General features: G+C 64.1%; 1 protein-coding gene across 1 annotated transcript in view; it reads right to left on the bottom strand.

The window, feature by feature from the left end:
* Positions 1-1,691: 1,691 nt before the first annotated feature.
* BAHCC1 (BAH domain and coiled-coil containing 1) overlaps positions 1,692-18,784 on the bottom strand; it is a 61,287-nt gene continuing 44,194 nt past the window's right edge. Inside the window, exons 11-28 of the mRNA XM_079133415.1 lie at positions 17,615-18,442; positions 13,680-13,882; positions 13,412-13,548; positions 12,847-12,975; positions 10,433-10,550; positions 9,650-9,924; positions 8,804-8,982; positions 8,418-8,716; positions 8,143-8,223; positions 7,899-8,040; positions 7,706-7,820; positions 7,542-7,617; positions 7,318-7,426; positions 6,580-6,699; positions 6,258-6,434; positions 4,916-6,090; positions 4,165-4,401; positions 1,692-3,758 (exon numbers count right to left, since the gene is read on the bottom strand). Of these exons, the coding sequence (XP_078989541.1) occupies positions 3,552-3,758; positions 4,165-4,401; positions 4,916-6,090; positions 6,258-6,434; positions 6,580-6,699; positions 7,318-7,426; positions 7,542-7,617; positions 7,706-7,820; positions 7,899-8,040; positions 8,143-8,223; positions 8,418-8,716; positions 8,804-8,982; positions 9,650-9,924; positions 10,433-10,550; positions 12,847-12,975; positions 13,412-13,548; positions 13,680-13,882; positions 17,615-18,442 (4,607 nt within the window). The 3' untranslated portion in view covers positions 1,692-3,551. The remainder of the gene's footprint in view (positions 3,759-4,164; positions 4,402-4,915; positions 6,091-6,257; positions 6,435-6,579; positions 6,700-7,317; positions 7,427-7,541; positions 7,618-7,705; positions 7,821-7,898; positions 8,041-8,142; positions 8,224-8,417; positions 8,717-8,803; positions 8,983-9,649; positions 9,925-10,432; positions 10,551-12,846; positions 12,976-13,411; positions 13,549-13,679; positions 13,883-17,614; positions 18,443-18,784) is intronic.

Here is an 18,784-nt window from a genome sequence, read left to right on the forward strand (position 1 = left end):
TTGCCTGCTGACCTCCCTGTGTGGCCTCCTGAGGGGGTGGCGGGAGGTGACAGGCATTCGTGCCTGGCTTTTCGTTGCTCTGGAGCTGTCCAGCCTGTACTCTGCCCAGCAAGAAACTGAAGTTACTAAGGGTGGATTATCCTGAGCCCATAGGGGGTCTCTGGCCCCAACTCAGTCCTCCCTCCCACCAGGGGTCCCTAAGCCGGGAGCCTGGCCCAGCAGGCACACCTGCCCTCCTTACCACAGTCCTGGATCTCAGCCTTGCTTCCCCAGCACCCAGCTCTATGGCCAGGGTGGGAAACCACCCCCAGGCTCACCTTACCAAGCGGGGCTCTGGGGGTGCTCAGGACCTCAGGCACAGTTATTCCAACAGGGTCCCTGGAATGATGGCACAAGGCTTCTTGCAGCCCACGCCTTGTGCTTAGGGTCCCTGTCCCAACCCCACTCTCCACGGACTTGGAGCTGGCTGAGGGGGAGCTGTGGGGGTTCCTCCTTGCTGGAATCCACGCTGTAGGCAGGTCCTGCTGGGCCTCCCAGGGAGGTCTCCTACCCAGCGAGTCCTGCAGAGGAACGCAGGCGCAGGACAGGAGTGGAGAGAGAGCTGCCCGGGCCAGGGCATGCCCCACGGGCACACGGCCCCCAGCCCGGGCCACAGCTCCACTGCCCAGCGACCTTGCCTCTGCACACCTGCCCTCCCCAGGGCTCCCTCCCAGGACACAAGGAGCATCCTCGTACTGGCGAGTGTTAGGCTCCCTCTGGGGCTGCAGCCGCATGGGGGGTTGTCTCCAGGTGGGGGCGCACTGAACCCCACTCCCAGTGCACCCGGATCTTGGGCTTGTCTCTAGGGGCCGCACAGGCCTGTTTAACAATGAGGACTGTCAGCTGAGGAAATGTGAGTGGGTTCCTGCCTCCCTGAGGTGCCCACCATCCTGTCACCGTCCTGCACTCCTCCCTAGCGTCCCCGGTGCCGAGTGGGTTTGGGGGAAACACCCCCCACCCCTGTGCTTTGTGGGGGCTGATCCCATCTTGTTCCCCTCTCAGGGATGCCCACTCGCCTGTGTTGAGTTCAGGCTGGACAGGTGAGCAACCTATCCCGGGATCAGACCTGACTGGCAGGGGAGGGATTCCAGGCTCGAGAGGGGCCCTTGGGCGACTCCAGCCGAGGGCACCTCACGTCCACTTCAGTCACATGCACCTTTCCTGGTCTGGCTCAGCACCCAGAGGGGCTCCACTCTGGCTAACGCAGGAGGCAGGTGGGGACGCTCTGCCCAATCCCCCATTCTGGGACCTGGATGCGTCTGCTGAGCCTCAAGGAGCCCCCAGGGTCCCTGGGAAGCCACTGTGTCACACACACACAGGCTAGCAGTCATGATCCGGACCACGGAAAACCTGTACAATAGTTCATATATTTATTCTTAAGCAAGTTATCAATAAAAAATTTAATACTAAAATGCCTTTACATAGTTTGCTGTTCATAAAACCTTTTTTGTTTGTTTTTAGTGTTTACATTGAAAAAAAATCCAACCATCCTCTTAGTTACACATGTACAAGGACCGTGCTTTCGCCACGTTTAGCCACGGTGGGGGGTCACGCCAGTTGCGCGCGCGCGCGCACACACACACACACACACACACACAGAAAGGAAGGAAAGAGAAATGCAAAACGGACGGCAGGGGCGAGTGGGCGGGTGGGAACGGAACTTCCACGTTGGGGAGGAGCAGGCCCTTCCTGGCGCTCACTCCACACTGGGCTTTGGGACGGCCTGAGCCCCGGGCCAGCGGTCAGGTGTCCTCCTTCACTTGACAGCTTTCTGACTCCCAGCCTCCAGCAGGACCTGGCCAGGGTCTCCCCAACCACCACCAGGAATGAAATACTGCGCTCGTGCGGAGACACTGGGGAGACGGGTGCAGCGGAGAGCTGGGTGCCAGGGCCCCTGCAGAGCGGCCCCTCCCCTCCTCGAGTGCCCGTGGGTCCACCAAGAGCACCCGGGGTGGGGGCAGCGTCAGGGAAACAGGTCCTGGAGTGGCCTGGGGTTGGGGCTGGGCTCCTGGCCGGCCAGAGCCGAGGAGGGGCTGCGGGGCCCTGATGCTCCACTGCTCCTGGGAGCTTTCCCACGCTCCCCTACGGATGAGGGAATTGGTGGTGGGACACGGGGAGCATGTGGCCCCTAACACAGCTCTGAAGACAAGGGCCTTCTGGCATGGTCTGGAGAAGGGAAGGGTGCCAGGTGCTCCTGGTTGCTCGGGGCCAGGGTGTGGGCACAGGAGACCAGGAGGGCACCTGTTCTGTGTCCCCTGCATGAGCCTCCCAGGCCATGAAACTGTCCTGCCAAGAGGCCACGGAAAGGGCCCAGAAACCCCAGGGGGTGTGGCAGGAAGGGGGCTGAGGACCAGAAGCCGGGTGGAGGGCAGATGGGGAGAGGGGCCTTCCCCAGGTCTCTTCTTTCCTTCTCCCCCACCCCAGTGCCTCCACGGGCCTCTCCACCATCTGCACCTGAGCAGGCCAGTGAGGTCGGCCAGTGGCCTTGGGGCACCAGGGAGGCTGCTGGGGTGGGAAGGGGTGTCTTTCTCTCCCACCCGATTGGTGGTGGAAGAGGGCTGGGTGGAACTGGACCAGGCCCTGGCGGGCCCCTGGAGGGGAGGGCCGAGGGGTCTGGGCTGGTCGTGCCCTGCTCTGAGCAAGGCCAACTCTGCTCCCCGCGACAGACTGGCCATGTGAACGGAAATCAGAGATAACTTGGAATATCTAGGACATAAAATAAAAACACCGCTTTTTCTTGAACTGTAAAACATTTGTTCGTTTTTGCTTGTTTTAAACAGAGGTAAGGTACGCATGGCTGCTGCCCCTCAGGGTGGGGGTCTGCTCCTGCCTTCATCTTGATGCCTGGAGTCCGTTCCTTTCCTGGGGGACCCTCATTGCCACACCCCCAACCCCAACACTTCTTTTACCTAAGAGACGTATCGAAAGGAGGTCCAGTGTGACCTCTGTCTTAAGTCGGCCCTACGAGATTACAGGGTGCAACGAGGGTCCCGTCCGACCTGTCCCATGGTCTTTGCCCCCCAGTCCCAGCTGCCTGTCGACACCAACGTCCCCGCTGGAACTCAGCTAGGCTGAGGAGAACAGCGCACTTCCAAAGAAAACTCCAGAACGAACTCCGGGCACACACACGCGCAGACACACACATGCACTCACACACACACACCCTCGTCACGCCAGTGGGGGAGATCCTTTTCCACTGTTTTCCATAAAACTTCCCCACAGAAATACAATATTTACATAAGAAATAAATAGACAACACACCTGATTTCTGCTTTCCCTGGTGGGAGACAGTCGGAGGTATAGGGAAATATGGCTTGGATACGAATCTCTCGAGAACGCTGCGGGAAAGCAGAGTGGCCAGGGGGCCTGGGGCCAGCTGACCCTCCGCAGCAGATGGGACTGGAGTGGGGTCCACGCCTAAGCGCGCTCTTCCAGGGAAAATCACGGGAAAGCCTCGGGTGGGTTTGCATATTGGCTCGGCCTGACCTCGGGGGCCTTGCGGGGCGGGCAGCTCAGCACAGGATGGGCACGCCCTCGGCCGTCACCAGGCGCCCGGAGGTGGGGTCATAGGTGCCGGCCAGGTAGTAGAGGTCCTGCCGGTCCTGGCAGGTGCGGCTCCGGGCCATCTGCTCGTACTGCTCGCGCGCCACCACCTGGCACTTGTGGGAGATGGTCTGCACGTCGTTCTCGTCCTCGTGACAGGACTGGTACAGTGCGTTCTGCCGGGCACGGCGCAGGGCATTGGGACCGGCCCAGCCTGCGCCCGCCCCCCAGGGCCCTGTGCCCAGGAAGGGTGGCAGCCCGGGAGCCTGTGCAGGGGACCGGGTGCGGACAGGCCCAGAGGCTCGTCTGCCCTGGGGGCTCGTCCATCCCCCTAGGAACACCGTTTCTTCCCCAGGGTGGGCTGGGGGCACGGGAGGGCCGGGACAGGGAGTAAGCTAGACCTGCGTGGAGCCAGGTGCTGCAGGGTCACGGCCCTGCGGGAGTGGGACCATGGGGTGCATCAGGCGGCTGCTCTGCTTCCCGCAGGGCTCCTGGGGCTGCTGGGGAGGTGCCCTAGAGGCTGCCCCTCTGGCCTGGTGGCTGGGATGCTGCCCCCGGCCTCTCCACCCGCTGGGGCCTCACCTTCCCGTCGCTCTGCCGCTTCCCCAGCTTGGTCTCCTCGGGGTGGTAGAACCACTTGACCTTTACCACCATGTTGCTGCCCCAAGACTCCCACATGCTCTCGATGCGGCCGATGTAGGGCAGGTTGGGCCGCCCGGCCGACAAGAAGACCGCACAGTCCCCGATGCGCAGCACCTCCTTGCCCCGGACGATGGCCTTGTAGAACAGCTTCCGGGCCTTTCCCTTCATGCCCCGCCGCTGTGGGGACAGCAGAGGCAGCAGGGTGAGAAGGGCCCGGGGCAGGATGGCCTGGCGGAGGAGCAGCACGCCCAGTGGGTGTGCTCAGGGCTCCACAGGGGCTGCCGGCACCGACCACAGGTCCTGGGAGGGGCACGCTGGGCTTGCCCCGCACACGGGGTTGGGACAGCCAGGCCACAGCCATGCCAGTGCCCTGGCATCAGGCCGAGAGGAGCACGGTGTTCCTGCAGCACCGTCTTCAAGTGCAAAACCCCTGCGCACCACCTCAGGCGCTGTGAGTGCGGCCTTATCATCAACGCGAAGAAGCCCAGACAGCACTACCAGGGGACCCCGGGGCACAGAAAGCAGAGAGCGGGCAGCTGCTGGGCCGAGGAGCTGAGGGTGGTTGGTAGGAGCACATGGGCCGGGGCAAAGGCAGCTGCCCTCTCCAAAGGAGGCTCTGCTACCCCCGGAGCCGTACTGGGGAGTAGACAGGGAAAGGAGAAGAGGAGGCAGAGGAGATGAGCCCGCCTACCTGTGTGGGGTTCCCCGACCACTTCCACAGCTGCCGGGCAGGCAGGAAGGCTGAGATCTTTGGCCGGTTCTCCACGGAGGGCAGCCGCTGCCCCCGGGAAAGCTCTTTGGCTTTGGAGAAGCTCAGGGCCTCCTTGCGCTTAAGCTTGGCTTTGCCGCCACTAGGGCCGGGGCCTGCACCTGCACTGGCCACCGCGGCCCTGGACAGGAAGCAGCGCTGTGCGTGGGCATGGGGGCTGCCCCCCTTGGAGTGCAGGGCCTCGGGCTGGGCCAGGAGGGTGGGCACAGGGTGGGAGAGGCAGGTCTGCAGCAGCAGGGCTGGGTCCTCCTCGTCAGAGCTGTAGGAGGAGTCCTCATTGTCCGAGGAGCAGAGGCTGGAGGTGGACATGGAGCCTGAGGAGGAGGACGTGGACGAGCCGGACGAGGAGGAGGACATGGACAGGCGGGTAAGGAAGCGCGAGGGCACTCCGGCGGCCAGCCCAGGCCCGTCCTCGTCCTCATCCGAGTAGGAGCTGGGGCAGTCGCTGTCACAGGGCAGCGGGAACTCAGCCTGGCCCGCGTACTTGCGCAGGGCCAGCCCCACGGGCAGTGGGTGGGCAGGCACCCGCCCCTTCTTGTCCTTGCCCACGAGGGCCGGGTGTGTGTAGCTGGGGCCGGGCAGGGGCCGCCCCAGCTTGGGGCCGAGATCCTTGTCGCCCACCAGCAGCGCCTTGCAGTTCTTGTTCTTGGGGGAGGTCACGCCCTCGTGGTCCAGCTTGACCAGGAACTCGCCGCCAGCCCGCCGCCGCCCTCCCTTCTCCACCTCGGCCCTCTCGGCCTTCTTGGCCCGTAGCAGCTTGTGGGCACCCCCGGGCAGGCCTGACCCAGACCCGCCGACGAAGGGTGCGTAGGAGCTGGCCAGGCTGCTGAAGGAGTCGGCCCGGAAGCCATTGCCGAACACAGGCGCGGCTGCCGTGTGCGCGGGGAACAGGGCTTCGCGGGCCCGCAGCTTCTTGGCGCCGTGGAGCTGGAAGAGGTTCTGCAGCACCCCTGGCCCTTTGCCGCCCGCTGCCGCCGCCTTGCGTTTGGTCTGCGCCACCGCTGACCAGCTCAGCAGGGGGCTGCCCCTGCGGCCTAGGAAGTGGTCTGAGGCCCCCGAGGGGGACTTGGCACCTGAGGTTAGGAGGTCTGCTTTGCCTGGGAGGGAAGCCAGGTAGGGTCAGCGGCACCAGCTGGGTCCTCGAGTTGCCTCCACCTGCCCCTCCCCAGCCCCGCCAGGACCCGGGTCTCCCGGTGGGTGCTCCCCCTCCCGGCTGCCCACCCCCAAGAGGGCCGCCCCCCGGTCCTCACAGTCCTGCAAATACCAGCTTTGTCTTTGCCGATGGATTTCTTCCCGGGGGTCTTGGAGGCTTCAGGGCCATCCTGTGCTTTAGGGGACAGGCTGGGGGCGGGGGCTTCACTGGGTGGGGGGGCCTCGTTAGCAGCTTTCTTAGTCCTGCGGCAGCTGCTGGACACCAACAGGGCTGGAGAGGGCTCTGTACCTGTGGAGTGGGCAGAAGGGCTCAGTGGGGCCCAGGGGCCACCACTGCCTCTGTCCTTCCTCTCGGGGAGCTGAGGTAGAGCTGGCCCCTGCAGCAGGTGGGAGTGGCTCTGGGTGGGGGCGCCTGGCACACTTGGGGTGCTCACACTGGATCTTGAAGTCCGGAGGCAGCAATCTGATGTTGGAGACAGCAATGTGGCCTGTGTCCCCATCGTCAAACTCCACCACCACTGAGTCCAGGTCCTCCTCCTCGTCACTGGAAGCACCTGCAGAGAGGGCAGCCTGAGTGTGTGGCAGGCCCTGCCGGGCAGCGCCAACACAAAAAGGCGGGAGGAACAGAGCCGGATGCTACTGCTCCCTGACCCTGGTGACCCCAGAGCTGCCACTGCAGCCTGGGAGCTGATGGCCTTCTTACCCCTGCTGGGACACGGCCGGCAGGTGACATGGCCATCCAACACCAGGGCACACACACGTGCAGGGAGGTGCAAGCACAGCTCTGGTCAGTCACGCCAGGAGCAGCCCCTTCCAGGAGAGTCCCTGGGCCTCCCGCCCACTCCTTTGCAGGACCCACCAGCCTTCCTACCCAGGGGCCCCCATGCCCTGCTTTGGCACCAGGAGGTTTTGCCTTGGGAGAGCTGGTGTGTGAGTGATAGATCCGGGGACCCAGCACTGGGCTCTAAGTCCTGGCTGGCTGGAGGTGGGCGCCTCCTGCCCCAGGCCCTCCTGGATTCTCATGGCCCCTGGGAGCTGCTTCTGCTCTGTCGCTCTAAGCAGAGGCCCAGGTGTGCCCACGCCACCTCCAAGGCAGGACATCCTGTGTGGGCAGGAGCCCCAGGTGCCCTGGGGCTCGAGGGAGCCTGGCCCCGTTGCCCTGGCATGCTTACCTCGGACCACATTGCCTGGGTACAGGCAACGCGACTTCTGGCTCCAGTAGGCGCAGACCCTTGTGCCAGGCGGGAGGTACCGGCTGGATTGAGGCCTGACGTCAAGAACCTGTAGAGTGGCGATGGGCAGCTTGTGAACAGCAGGGCCTGGCCCAGGCACTCTCCGGAACGCAGGCCAAGGCTCTCTCTGGGCCCAGGGTCTGCCCGGCAGGCGCCTCCCTCACCGCCTCCTGCAGCAGCTGCTCCAGTGAGTAGATCCGCTGCCGGTTGCCTCTCTCGCCCTCGATGACGATGCTGTAGCTGAGGGTATCGGGAGAGCGTGAGGGGTCTTGGGGGACGTGCGGCTGCCAGCTACAGCCCTGCCCCTCCCGTCCACACCAGGTCTCACATGTCAGGGGGCTGCAGGGTCCTGACGCTGCCCGCGTACAGCAGGCTGTCCTCCTTGGGGATGAGCACAGGCAGGCCATCCTGCAGGTCCTCCTTGTGGATGGTGCAGGAGCGAGCTGAGGGGCAGAGCGTCAGCGCTGGCCAGGCCCGCCCCGCGCCCACCCGAGGCCTGGCACCCCGACTGCCCTGCTCACCCAGGGCGGCGCTCTGCTCCTCGCTCAGGGGACTGCTGGCCCCCTCCCCTTCCTCTTCTGAGAAGCTGCTGTCTCGGTCGAACCCAAAGTCGTCGTCCACGGCGAAGCTCTCCAGGAGCCGGCTCACTGCGTGGCCCTGACCCTGGGGGGCCAGAGGAGTCAGGCAGGGCCGAAGAGCTTGGGCCCGGCTGGGCTCCCGGGCGGGGGAGGCTGCCGCCCGTGAGCCGAGGGGCTTGCTTTTCACCTTGGCCAGCTTCCTGCCCTTCCCCAGGATGGCCTTGGCGTTGCGGGCAGACAAGGCGATGGACAGGGCCCCGTTCTTGCGCTGCGTGTAGCGGTGAGAGAGAGGGACGGTGGTGAGGACAGCGAGGCCCAGCCTGGCCAACTGGGGCTGACCCAGGCCTCGGGGAGCAGTAAGCGGGAGGGAGGCGGTGTGGACCTTGGAAGTCCTTTCCCGGCTAGTGCCCTCCCCCCGGGGGGCCAGGACCCTCAGGATGCCTGCGGCCCTGCTGGCCTCACCCGCAGCACCGGCTGCAGCAACGTGCTCTTGCGTGTGGCTCTCTTTAGGCGCTCGCTGGCCAGCTTGCTGCCTTCCTCACAGGCGAAGGCCCGGGTGGGACCGAAGAGGGCGTCCCTGGTGGCAGCAGCACCTGGCTCTGCTCGCAGGCTGCCTTCGGCCTTACCCTTGGACTTCCTCTTGCCCGGTGCACCTGGGGGTCGCCGCCCCTGGGCCCGCTCCATTTTGGCGCCCACCTTGGCCTTCACTGTCCGCCGCTTGATCTTTACCTCACTCTCGGGGCTGGACAGGCGGCAGGCCCCTGTGGGAGCAAGGGAGGCCATCACAGGGGTTCTGGCTGTGGACCCCTGCCACCAGGCCAGCCCCGCCTGCCTGGCCTCCTCATTACCTGGCAAACCCTGCCTCTCCTTCTTCTTCTTGGCCTTCTGGTTGGCTTCCATCTTGACCACAGAGGAGGGTGAGGGCCCCAGCATAGCTGCCCCGGACCCCGTGTGCAGCCCCAGCCTGGGCTCCTCAGGGGACGGCTCTGTCTCCAGGAGGGCCTGGCAGCCCTCACTGTCATAGCCACTGCCTGGGGACAGCAAACAGGGCTTGGTGACTTGGTGCTGACCCTTGCCATCTGGGGGTCCCATGGGGGACTGCAGGTCTGGCCCGTCAGGACACCCTCTGGGCTGCTCTCTGGGGGCAGGAACTTGGGTCCCAGCCCTCAAGCCTGTGGTGGGGGAGGGGAGGGAGATTTTCTTTCTATAGTCCCAGTTTGACTGGCTGGGCCCCCTCCCCAGGGCAGCCCCTTCCCCTCTTTCTGCATCCTCTGGCCCAGATGGCCCCCAGCTTCCTGCCCCCTCCCCAGCAGTGCTTCCCTTTGTTCTTGCTCAGGCCCCTGACCCTGGGGGAAGGGTTGGGGAGGGAGGAAGTGTCTGTTTTTCCAGGCTCCTGTTCCTGGACACATGGCTGCTGGGGGCAGATAACCCCTGGCCGGCCTGGCCGGACGCTGTGGGAGCGGAGGCGGGAGTAGCAGAGGCTATTTTTAACCTTGCTTTCCAGGATGTGTCCAGGGGCCTCTTTCCTCCACACAGAGAGCCACTGAGCTCTGCCCTGGGGACAAGGGGCTTATTCCACAGCCTGTCCCAGTGAGAGGCCCTCCCTGGATCTGCCCATGGCCCCATCTACCCTCCCTCCAGTTCCAGGTGACCGTGGCCTGGAGGTCCTGGTTGTGACCATGCCCACCAACAACATGCCTGCTTCATGTGCTGTGGCCACCACTGGCATCTCCCTGCCGCCATCACCGTTGAGCTGTGAGTGCCGGGCTGCCCCAGACACCTTGGCACTCTTGGCTCGGGACAGCTTCTTCCGGATGCGCCCACCTGGGGCAGCCTCCTTTCTCTGGAAGGGGCTGAGGCCAGTGGGCAGACCCTTGCTCTTGACCTTCGGCTTCAGCTGGGCCACCTTGTGGGCCACGGAGGATGCCAGCTCGCCCTGAGTGTTGCTCTTCTTGCACCGCACCTTCTCCTGAGAACGAGGAGGCCAAGACTACATCCGGGCCCACCACGGCCTCCAGGCTCCAAGCAGCACTCCAATGGCACTGTCCTCAGAAGGAGCTGGGTGGACATCTGGCCTGCCCACTGGGGTTGGCACTGTCCACCCCACCGAGTGGCCCCCTACCTCAGCCATCCCATACAGGAGGCAGTGGGTGTGGTTGGTGAAGCTGTTGGTTTTTCTAAAGAACGGTAATAGCAGGGCTGAGCAGAAGGAGGGCTCAATAGAAGAAGGGTAACGGCAGAGGGCTGAGCCTCCTCCTCTGGGGGCTGGAGGCTCCCAGGCCCTGCCAGTACCAGGTATGCACCTGGAACCGTGGACACTACATTCAGAGCCTCCCAGGAGGGTGCTCGCTCCAGGGCGCTGTCTTCCTGTCAGCAGGAGGGGTAGAGGGCTCAGGAGCAGTGGGCGTCCCAGCTGCTCCCTGCCCCCACATCACACGGGTCAGTCGGCCTGGAGGAGGGTGGAGGCCTGGACTCACCCCGGAGGCTGGCTGCAGGCCCGCGTAGATGCTCTCTTCCAGCTTACTCCGCTTCTTCCTGGGTTCCTCGCGGCCTCGCAGCTCCGCGCACAGCAGGCTCAGGCTGGCCCTCACCGCCCTGGGGGCACAGACAGTGGTGTGCAAGGTGGGCACGGACAGGGCAGCTCTGCCTAGGAGCCTGAGCCTCGTCCCCTCGTCCGTGTGTGCCCAGGACAGCCCCTGAGCCACGCTCTGCCTGCCACGCACCGGCCCTTGCGAGCCAGGCACCTGGTGTCTGCCCCTGTTCCCGCAGGAATGTGCTGTAAGTGGGGCACTTCTTTTACACCACCCCATCCTTCTACCCTGCTGGGGAGGAAGCCCGAGGTGGTGTTCAGTCATAACCACAGTGACCCAGAGGGAAGGGCTGGGGGCTAGTGAAGCCCTAGCCCCCGCGAGGCAGCCAGGCCCCTGTGTGACTGGGGCGGTGGACTCGTCTTTCCGCCCAGAGATTGGGATGGTAACAGTTATGTCCAGGTCAGGAAAGGGATCAAACAGGTTCAGGCCTGGCCTTGAGCAAGTGTCTAAGGACAGGTCCTACCAAAGCTGGGGCAGAGAGGCACTGGGACAGCTTCCTGAGATCAGGGTCCACTCTGCAGGGTGGGGGTGGGGCAGAGCCACAGAAACACAAACTCTCCCTCCCAGTCCCTGGGGGCTCCCCACCAGGCTCAGCTCTCAACTGGGGTCCTGTGGAGGGAATCTGCACCCCACCGTCCATCTCCCAGAGATGGACGTGTCTCAGTTTCCTTAGGCCCCACAGGTGTATAGCCTCCTCTAGGCTGGAGCCAGGTTGGGGTTGACAGGGTCAGCACCTGCTGTGGACTCAGCCTGATCCCTTGTCCCTCACCCTGTGCAGGAGGTGGGCTCAGAGCTCCTCACAGTCCCATGTGCCTGGGGAAACTGAGGCTATGTTGCTGTCTGCTGCCCTGGGTTGGACAGGGGCTGGGGCTCGGTGGCCCACCCGTCAACCATGCCTTCCCACACGGTGCATAAGGGAGTGTGGCTGCTCCTGAGAGTGAGTCGCAGATGGGAATGAGGGGCTGGCCCAGTCTGCCTGTGGGGCCAGGCATCCCTTTTCACCTTCCTGGCCAGCAAGAAGGCCGGGCCTCTTTTGGCTGAGAAGGCCAGGCAGGAAGCCCCTGCAGCTGAGATCCTCCTCGCCCCCAGCTTCCTGCCCACCCTGCTTGACCCTCCCACTTCCGGTAGGGCAGAGGGCCCATCCCCTGGGCCCAGCTGCTGGCTGCAGCCTTGGTATCTGTAGTGTGGATGGAGAGTGGGGACAGAAGCTGGAGCGGGCAGAGAGGCAGGGCCCTGCTCCCTGGCCTCAGTCTCCTTCCAGCCATGAGGCGACTGCCCTCTTGCCAGGGCTGCGTCTCGGGGTCAGCAATGCTGTCACGAGGTCAAGATTTCAGGCTGTGGTTTGAGGCTGGGGGTCTGAGAGAAGCACAGCAACTCTGCCAGGGCACAACCAGGCAGGGCTCCATGACAGGGCCCCTGGCCAGGGCCCGGCCTGCAGTGGCCCTTCCTGCCCAGCAGCCCCCAGGGTGCTGGCTGGTTCTCAAAGGGAGACCCCCACTGGGTGACACCTGGACAGGGAGGGACAGCTCGGCACTGCCCAGCCATATGGTGAACCCCCTCCTGCAGCCCATGCAGACTCCCCCGCCCCGTCACCTTCTCTGCATTTGCTAATGTTTTGTGACATAAAGCCCTGAGATTAATTTTTTGCCTCTGTCTTAATTGAAGGAACCATTTAGTGCCGATTTAACTATTATTACCAAATCATCGGGATTGATGCGGTGCACACGCGAGCGCGCCAATCGCGTTCGGAGGAGCTTGGAGGATTTATGCAAATGGGCCTGCCGGGAGAGGCAATTTGTAGCCGAGAAGGACAATTATACCCGGCCCGGGAGTGCGCCGACGACAGCGCCGGGCGGGTAATGGATAATAACCTCGCGCGGCAGCCGTGAGCAGCAGCGCAGCGTGACCAACGACTTTATACAGTGCAGATAAAGAGCCTTTTACGCAACGCCGCCTCACACGCAGGGGGCGAGCCCGGGCGGTGGGGCGGGCGCGGGGCAGGCCCGGCCACGGCCAGGTCCTGGGGCTGGTGGGGCCCGGCCTGGGGGCGGGGCTTTCCGGGGGTGGCGCGGGCGCAGTGGCTGCCCGGGTGTCTGCACTCGGCAGCGCCTGCCGGCGGGGCTCTGTCCGGGGACACTCCCCAAGTCCCGAAGTTGCGGGAGGGTCTTGCTGGGCCCTCGGAAGCCGGGCGAAGGGGCTGCAGCAGCCCAGGCGGCGGGGAAAGAATGCCAGAGGAGCCGGCCCTGCGGCCCAAGCCTCAGTGCCAGCCCCGCCCACTCCGTCCCCCACTCAGCACTCACTTGGCCTTCCTGCCATCGCTCCTGGCAAGCTGGGCCCCAGGACGCAGGGAGGACAGCGAGCTGGAGTGTCTGCGCTTCCTCGGGCGGCCAGGACCTCGCCGTGCAGGGCTGCGAGAGCTCTCTTCTCTCCTGGGGGCCACAGGAGGGGCTGTCAGGGAATCCCCCCTGGCGCCACTGCCCTGAGGGGGGTGCTGGGTGGGAGTGAGCTGGGAGCCTGCCCTTCCCTGCAGCTCTGCCTGCCCCTCCCTGCCTCTGGGCGCCAACTCTCTTGCACACTGGTGGGGTGCTCCCCTCACGCCACATTCACAGCCAGACCGCCTTGGGCACTGCCCCCTTGCCTCAACACCCTGTGGACTGGCCTCTGGATGACGGTTTCTTCCACCAAGACCCTCTACTGGCTGGAAGTCTCACCCCCAGCTCCTGGGCCACCCTGGAAGGCCCCTGCCCACAAAGTAGCCAGCATGGCCTGGCTTGTACCTGCATCTGCCCCAGCACTGCACCAGGCACCTCCCCTGGCAAGGGGCCCCTGAGTGTGGGTGCACAGCTCCAGCCCCCAAACACGTACTCATGATCATGTCGTCGCTGCAGGCGTGCCAGCTCTCGCTGCTTCTCCTTGTAGCGCCGTTGCAGCTCTGCCAGCTGCACACGCATCTCCACCTCCTGTGTGTCCAGCTGGTCAATGGCAGCCTTCAAGGGGCAGACCTGTGTGCAAGGGCACAGGGGCCTGAGAGCTGGGCCAGAGCCTCAGGGCAGGGCTGGCAGGTGGCAGGGCTGGCAGGTGGCACCTTGCTCTGTCATGGCACTGGGCATGTGCCAACAGTACTGCCACTCACAGGTTTGGTCTTGGGAGTCCAGGTGTCCTTGCGCTGCAGGATCTGCATGCGGGGGGTGAGCCTGGGGCCACCAGGGTCAGCAGCTGGGGGCTGAGCGGAGGGGATGGAGCTGTCTGGGCTGGCAGCCTCTACCAGGGACCAGGCAGTAGCCAGTGTGGCCAGGTGCTGCAGGTTGAAGGCTAGCACGTCCTCATCCTCCTCTGCTGGGGGGACAGGAGGGTCAGCAAGGGTCACGCCTGCCCTCAAAGAGACTCCTAGTGATAGCTCCCACTGTACAGAGCCCCAGCCCCTGGAGTGCCCAGTCCCAGACGTGAGGACCAAGGACCAGGGCCAGGCCACAGGGAAGGGTGCCTCCAGCCCCAGGAGCTCCAGGTGGGGAGAGCCCCCCAGGTGCAGGGGGAGTGGGGTGGGACCTGAGGCACCCTCCTGGAGGCAGAGCTCATGAGGGCAGCCAGCTGTGGTCAGGTCAGAGGTCAGGCAGCACCAGCTGGCAGCTGTGCCCCCCTCGGGACAGGAGGCCAGCAGCAGCACTGAGGCCCTGATGCACCAGCCATGGGTGAAGTTCACTCGGGAGCAGAGGCCTCCCACCTCGCAGGCCCACGTCACTGAGCTGTGCTCACCACGGTGGTTCCAGGGACTGGCTGACCACCTCCAGGAGTACCCAGGGCTCGGTCCCTCCATCCACATGTCCATCCACCCTCCTGCCAGCTTGAGGGAGACCCCAGGAGCAGCTGCAGGGCGGGGGGTGGGGGGTGGTCATAGGAGGAGGATGGCAGTCTGTGATTCTTTGAGAAGCGAGGCCAGGTTGGGCCAGGAGCTTCCAGGTGCCCCATCGCCTGGCCCAGGTGGTGTGCAGCTCCTGCCCCCTTCTCCTCGGGGAGGGCTACCCACTGCTCTCCATTTCCCCTCAAGCCCCGCCCCACCCAGCGGCCCCTGCACCTCTCCAGGCCCCAAGGCAGTGCAGGGCTGCGCCTGGCCCTTTCTCCCACACACTCGGGCAGAGGCAACGGGCACGCTCTGGCCCTGGGGCAGGCAGCAGTGGGCATGGCTGACCACAGTCAGGAAGAAGGCTTGGAGGTTCATCTGGGGACTCAAGCGCGGGGGTCCAGCAGGGTGTCACAAGTCACCTTCACCAGTGACAGGACAAGTGGGGTCAGGGAGGACGGCCCAACGTGCCCTCAGAGCTTGAGCGGGTGGTGGCGTCCATTCAGGGAGAAGCCCAGAGTGGACTCAGGCCTGAGGGGAGCAGCAGGGATGGAAGACTGGGCATACGCAGGCTGGCCCCACAGGGACATCCACGGGGGGAGGGGAGGAGACCAGGAGGACCCTATGGGGTCAGTGGTGTCCACAGCGTCCTCTGAGGGCATCTGGGAACAGTGGCGCCTCTGCAGCAAGCAGCATTGCCAGCACCCAGACCTGGCGTCTAGTAGCACCCTCCACCAAAGGGCACTGGGCTCCTGGGGAGGTGGCTGACTCCCCTGGGGTGAAGGTGCAGGATGAGGTCAGATGCCAGGCACTTCAGAAAGCACTGCAGGAGTCGGGCACAGTGGCCACGCTGTCATCCCAGCAGCTCAGGAGGCTGGGGCAGGAGGATCACAAGTTCAAGGCCAGCCTCAGCAACTTACTGAGACCCTAAGTAACTTAGCAAGAACCTGTCTCAAGATCAAAAATAAAAAGGCTGGGGATGTGGCTCAATGGTAGAGCACCCCTGGGTCCATCCTGGTACCAAAAATAAATAAATAAATAAATAAATAAATATCAATGACAGGGACACCCTGAAAGCACTTAGGAGTTCGTCAAAGGGCTCTTCTGGTCAAACCTGGGGCAATTTGGTCATCAAAAAAAAAAAAAGCGACAGGAATGGATTGTAGTCGACTGCAAAGAGAACCTGCCAGTCATGCGCTGTCAGCAGAGAAGCTGGGGACGAGTGGAGAGGGAGGTGTCACAGGGTTCCCGGGCTCTGAACTGCACTGGGCAGGTGGGGAGGGTAGAGCACATGGTGCAGATCAGAGCCAACAGAGCAGACTGAAACCTCCTGGGGAGGACACAGCTGGCCCTGCCAAAGTGCACCCGAATCCAACCACCGGAGACATGCAGCCCGGGGCCCACAAAGGGGTGGGTAGGTTCTCTGCTTCAGGATCGAGGACACCCAGTGTGGGCAAGGAGGCAGAGAGCCCAGAAGATGGAGTTAGTCTACTCCAGAGCTGCTGCCAAGATGCCAGGGGCTGCCCAGAGGGCCAGCTGCCGGACACTCAAACCTCCAGACACAAGTTCAGGCCACTGCACAGGTCTCCACCACAGGACACCCTCAGCCTGGAGACAGAGGTCTAGGGTCCCTGATAAGGGCAGGGAGGGGGGCTGGGGATCTTCCTCAGTGGGCAGTAACAGAGGTCCATCTTGCAAGCCCCTTTCAGGCACAAACCCTGGTCTCCTGTCCCTTGGGGTCACCAAGGTCCTCTCTGCTCCTCCCCTGCCCTTTCTCCAGGTGACCTCAAGGCCACAGGTGTGTAGCCCTCACCTGGCCTCACACAGATGGCTCTGCCGGCCCTCGAGGGGAGGGGGCCTGAACTACCCAAGGGTCTCCCCAGCCAGCACCCAGGCCCCACTGGCTCCTACATCTTCTCCCACTGAACCCTCTGAATTCTGCTCTGTGGTGCAGAATGAAGCTGTTGGGGTTCACTGTACTCACAGGGAACAGCTACTGCTGGGACACGGCTCAGGACCAGCCATCGCAGCACCGGGAGGGCTGTGGCTGCTGCAGGAGCTGGGGCAGCCCCGCTCCACACCACCCGGTGACTGCAGCACGGCCTGGCCTGACAGCCGCAACACCCGCGCTGGCTCACGAAACTCGGCCCCCTACTCAGGACACATGCTCCACATGTATTTATTCAACGAATGGGCTCCAGTCCAGCTGGCATTCACAGTGCCGGCGTACACACGCGCTGCATCCGCCTAGTGCCCCTTAGCCACCCCATCACACTGCCATGTGATGCTCACATGGGGTCCCTGGCGCTTGGCCTACCCTGGGTGCCCCCACCTCATGTGGCCAGGAGGCCCAGTGAGGTCTACCAGAGAGTCCAGCAGGAGCAGACTATAGGGTGCACCTCTAGGGCAGGCATGTCCCAGTGCTGCCCTGTGGCCTCCCCTTGCCCAGGTCACAGCCAGACTGGGCACCAGGCCAGGCTGCCCTGCAGCCTCTAGCAGAGGAGTAACAGGGGAATTCACAGGGGAATGAGCTTTACAGAAGATTCCCTTTATCTCCACACAGCACGAAAAGCACGGGGGCGGTGGGGAGCGCTGTGCGTCAGGAAAACGAGGGCTTTGTGAGGTTCTTTCTACAGATTCCGCCGGGGTGCTCCCCCCAGGAGGGACTCCTCTGGGGTTGAAGGGGAAGATGGCTCGGCTCTGGCGGAAGAGGAAGTGGAGCGCTGGGGGCGGGGGGGAGGGGTCCTGACGCTGGGGGCAGAGCCGGGACCTGCCAGGCAGAGCCTGGCCCTTGAGCATCTCAGGTGGTCAGGCCCCAGCCTGGCAGGCCGCCATGGTCTCCAGCTCACCCTGCTGGCCCACAGCCCTACCCTGCACACTAAAGGGTCCTAGGTGGTTGGGTGAGCCCAGGAGCTCCTTGTCCTACAGGTTGCCTGGAGCAGGAACACCTGCTGGTCAGCCCGGAGGCTTAGACCCAGTGGTCCAGTTGATTTCAGCCTTGGTGCTATCCCCCACGCTGGCCACACCAGGCCCAGGGCTGGGAGTCATGGAGCCGAGTGGTGGTGGGGGGTCCCAAGGAGGAGGAGGGCCCTTTCCTGTCGCAAGGCTTCAATCTACCTCGTGCCTTGGGTCTTGCCATGTCCCATGTGAAATGGAGGCAGCATGTGAGAGTGCTGCCCCTGAGGGTCCAGCTTCCAGGGTCCTGGAGGAAGGCTGCAGGCAGGGCTTACCTTGTGTGGCCTGCTCACTCCTCTGCCGCTGGATCTCCAGGTCTGCCAGCTCGCTAAGGAGGGCGATTCCATGAATCCCTGAGCTACGAGGAAGGGTGGTCGTGCTGGGGGGCCCAGAGGTCATGGGAGGTGGAGGATCCAGCAGGCTGAGGCTGGGCAGGTCCCCCAGGTCCACAGTGGCAGCCACCAAGGCATCTAGCCCCAGCAGCACTCCGGGTGGGTGGCTACTGCTGGAAGCCCCCCAGTCCTCCTCTGAGTCCTCCACACTGTCTTCCTCCAGCTGGGCCTCACCCTCCTGCAGCCGGGCCTCCTGGGGGGCAAGCCGTACACCCTCCTCATCCTCGTCCAGGGCACCAGGGCTCCCTGCTCGCTGCTGCAGGGCTTGAGGGGAGGCCCCTGGTGGGGGTCCCTGTACCCCCTCCTCTCTGGTCCTCTCCTCTTGCGTCCTTCCCTGAGTAGAATTAGCCTGGCCAGTGGCCTCAGGGGCCCCTCCCTCGAGGAGGGCCCCAAATTGCAGTTCTTGCAGCCCTTCAAGTGGGCTGGGGTCCTCTGCCTTCCCTGGGGTTCCCCGCTCAGCAGGGTGGGATGTGGCAGCAAGGTCCTGGGTGGCTTCCCTGGCCCCTGAGAGCAGCCCAGACTCCTCCAGGCTCCTGGGGCTGCAGGGGGACGGCTCCCCGGGCAGGAACGTCCTCGCAGGCTCAGGCTCAGCCCCTGGGGCAGCAGTTTGCATAGTTTCAGGGTCTGGGAGGTCAGATGAGTGCCCCTCTGAGGGCAGGGAGGCGGAGAAGCCCATGCCAGGCGTGGGGCGCAGGTATCCTGGAGGCAGGTCTGGGAAAAAGGGGATAGGTCAGGAGAAGGTGGGGGCAGCTGCAGAAAGTGAGGCTGTCATAGGGTGGGGAGGTGGGCTGGGGCCCTCAGGCCTACATAAGGGAAGGAGGGTCCCTGCCAGCCCTTGGCCTGAGGCAGGGCCCAAGAACTGCTGCCTCAGGGTGGCAGGAAGAGAGCCCCAGAGCCAGCCCCAACTCGTGGTCAGGGAGCTTTGGGGTCCACGGGGCCATCTCTGGTGCAGCACAGTATGGTTAAACAGAAAAGGGGGTTTTAAACGTGATGCCTGAACCAGGGTTTTCTCTGGACCATAACAAGCTGGCAGTGTTGAAGCATTACGCCCCA

Source organism: Sciurus vulgaris, assembly GCF_902686455.1.
Source record: "Sciurus vulgaris genome assembly, chromosome: 3".
Classification (NCBI taxonomy): Eukaryota; Metazoa; Chordata; class Mammalia; order Rodentia; family Sciuridae; genus Sciurus; species Sciurus vulgaris.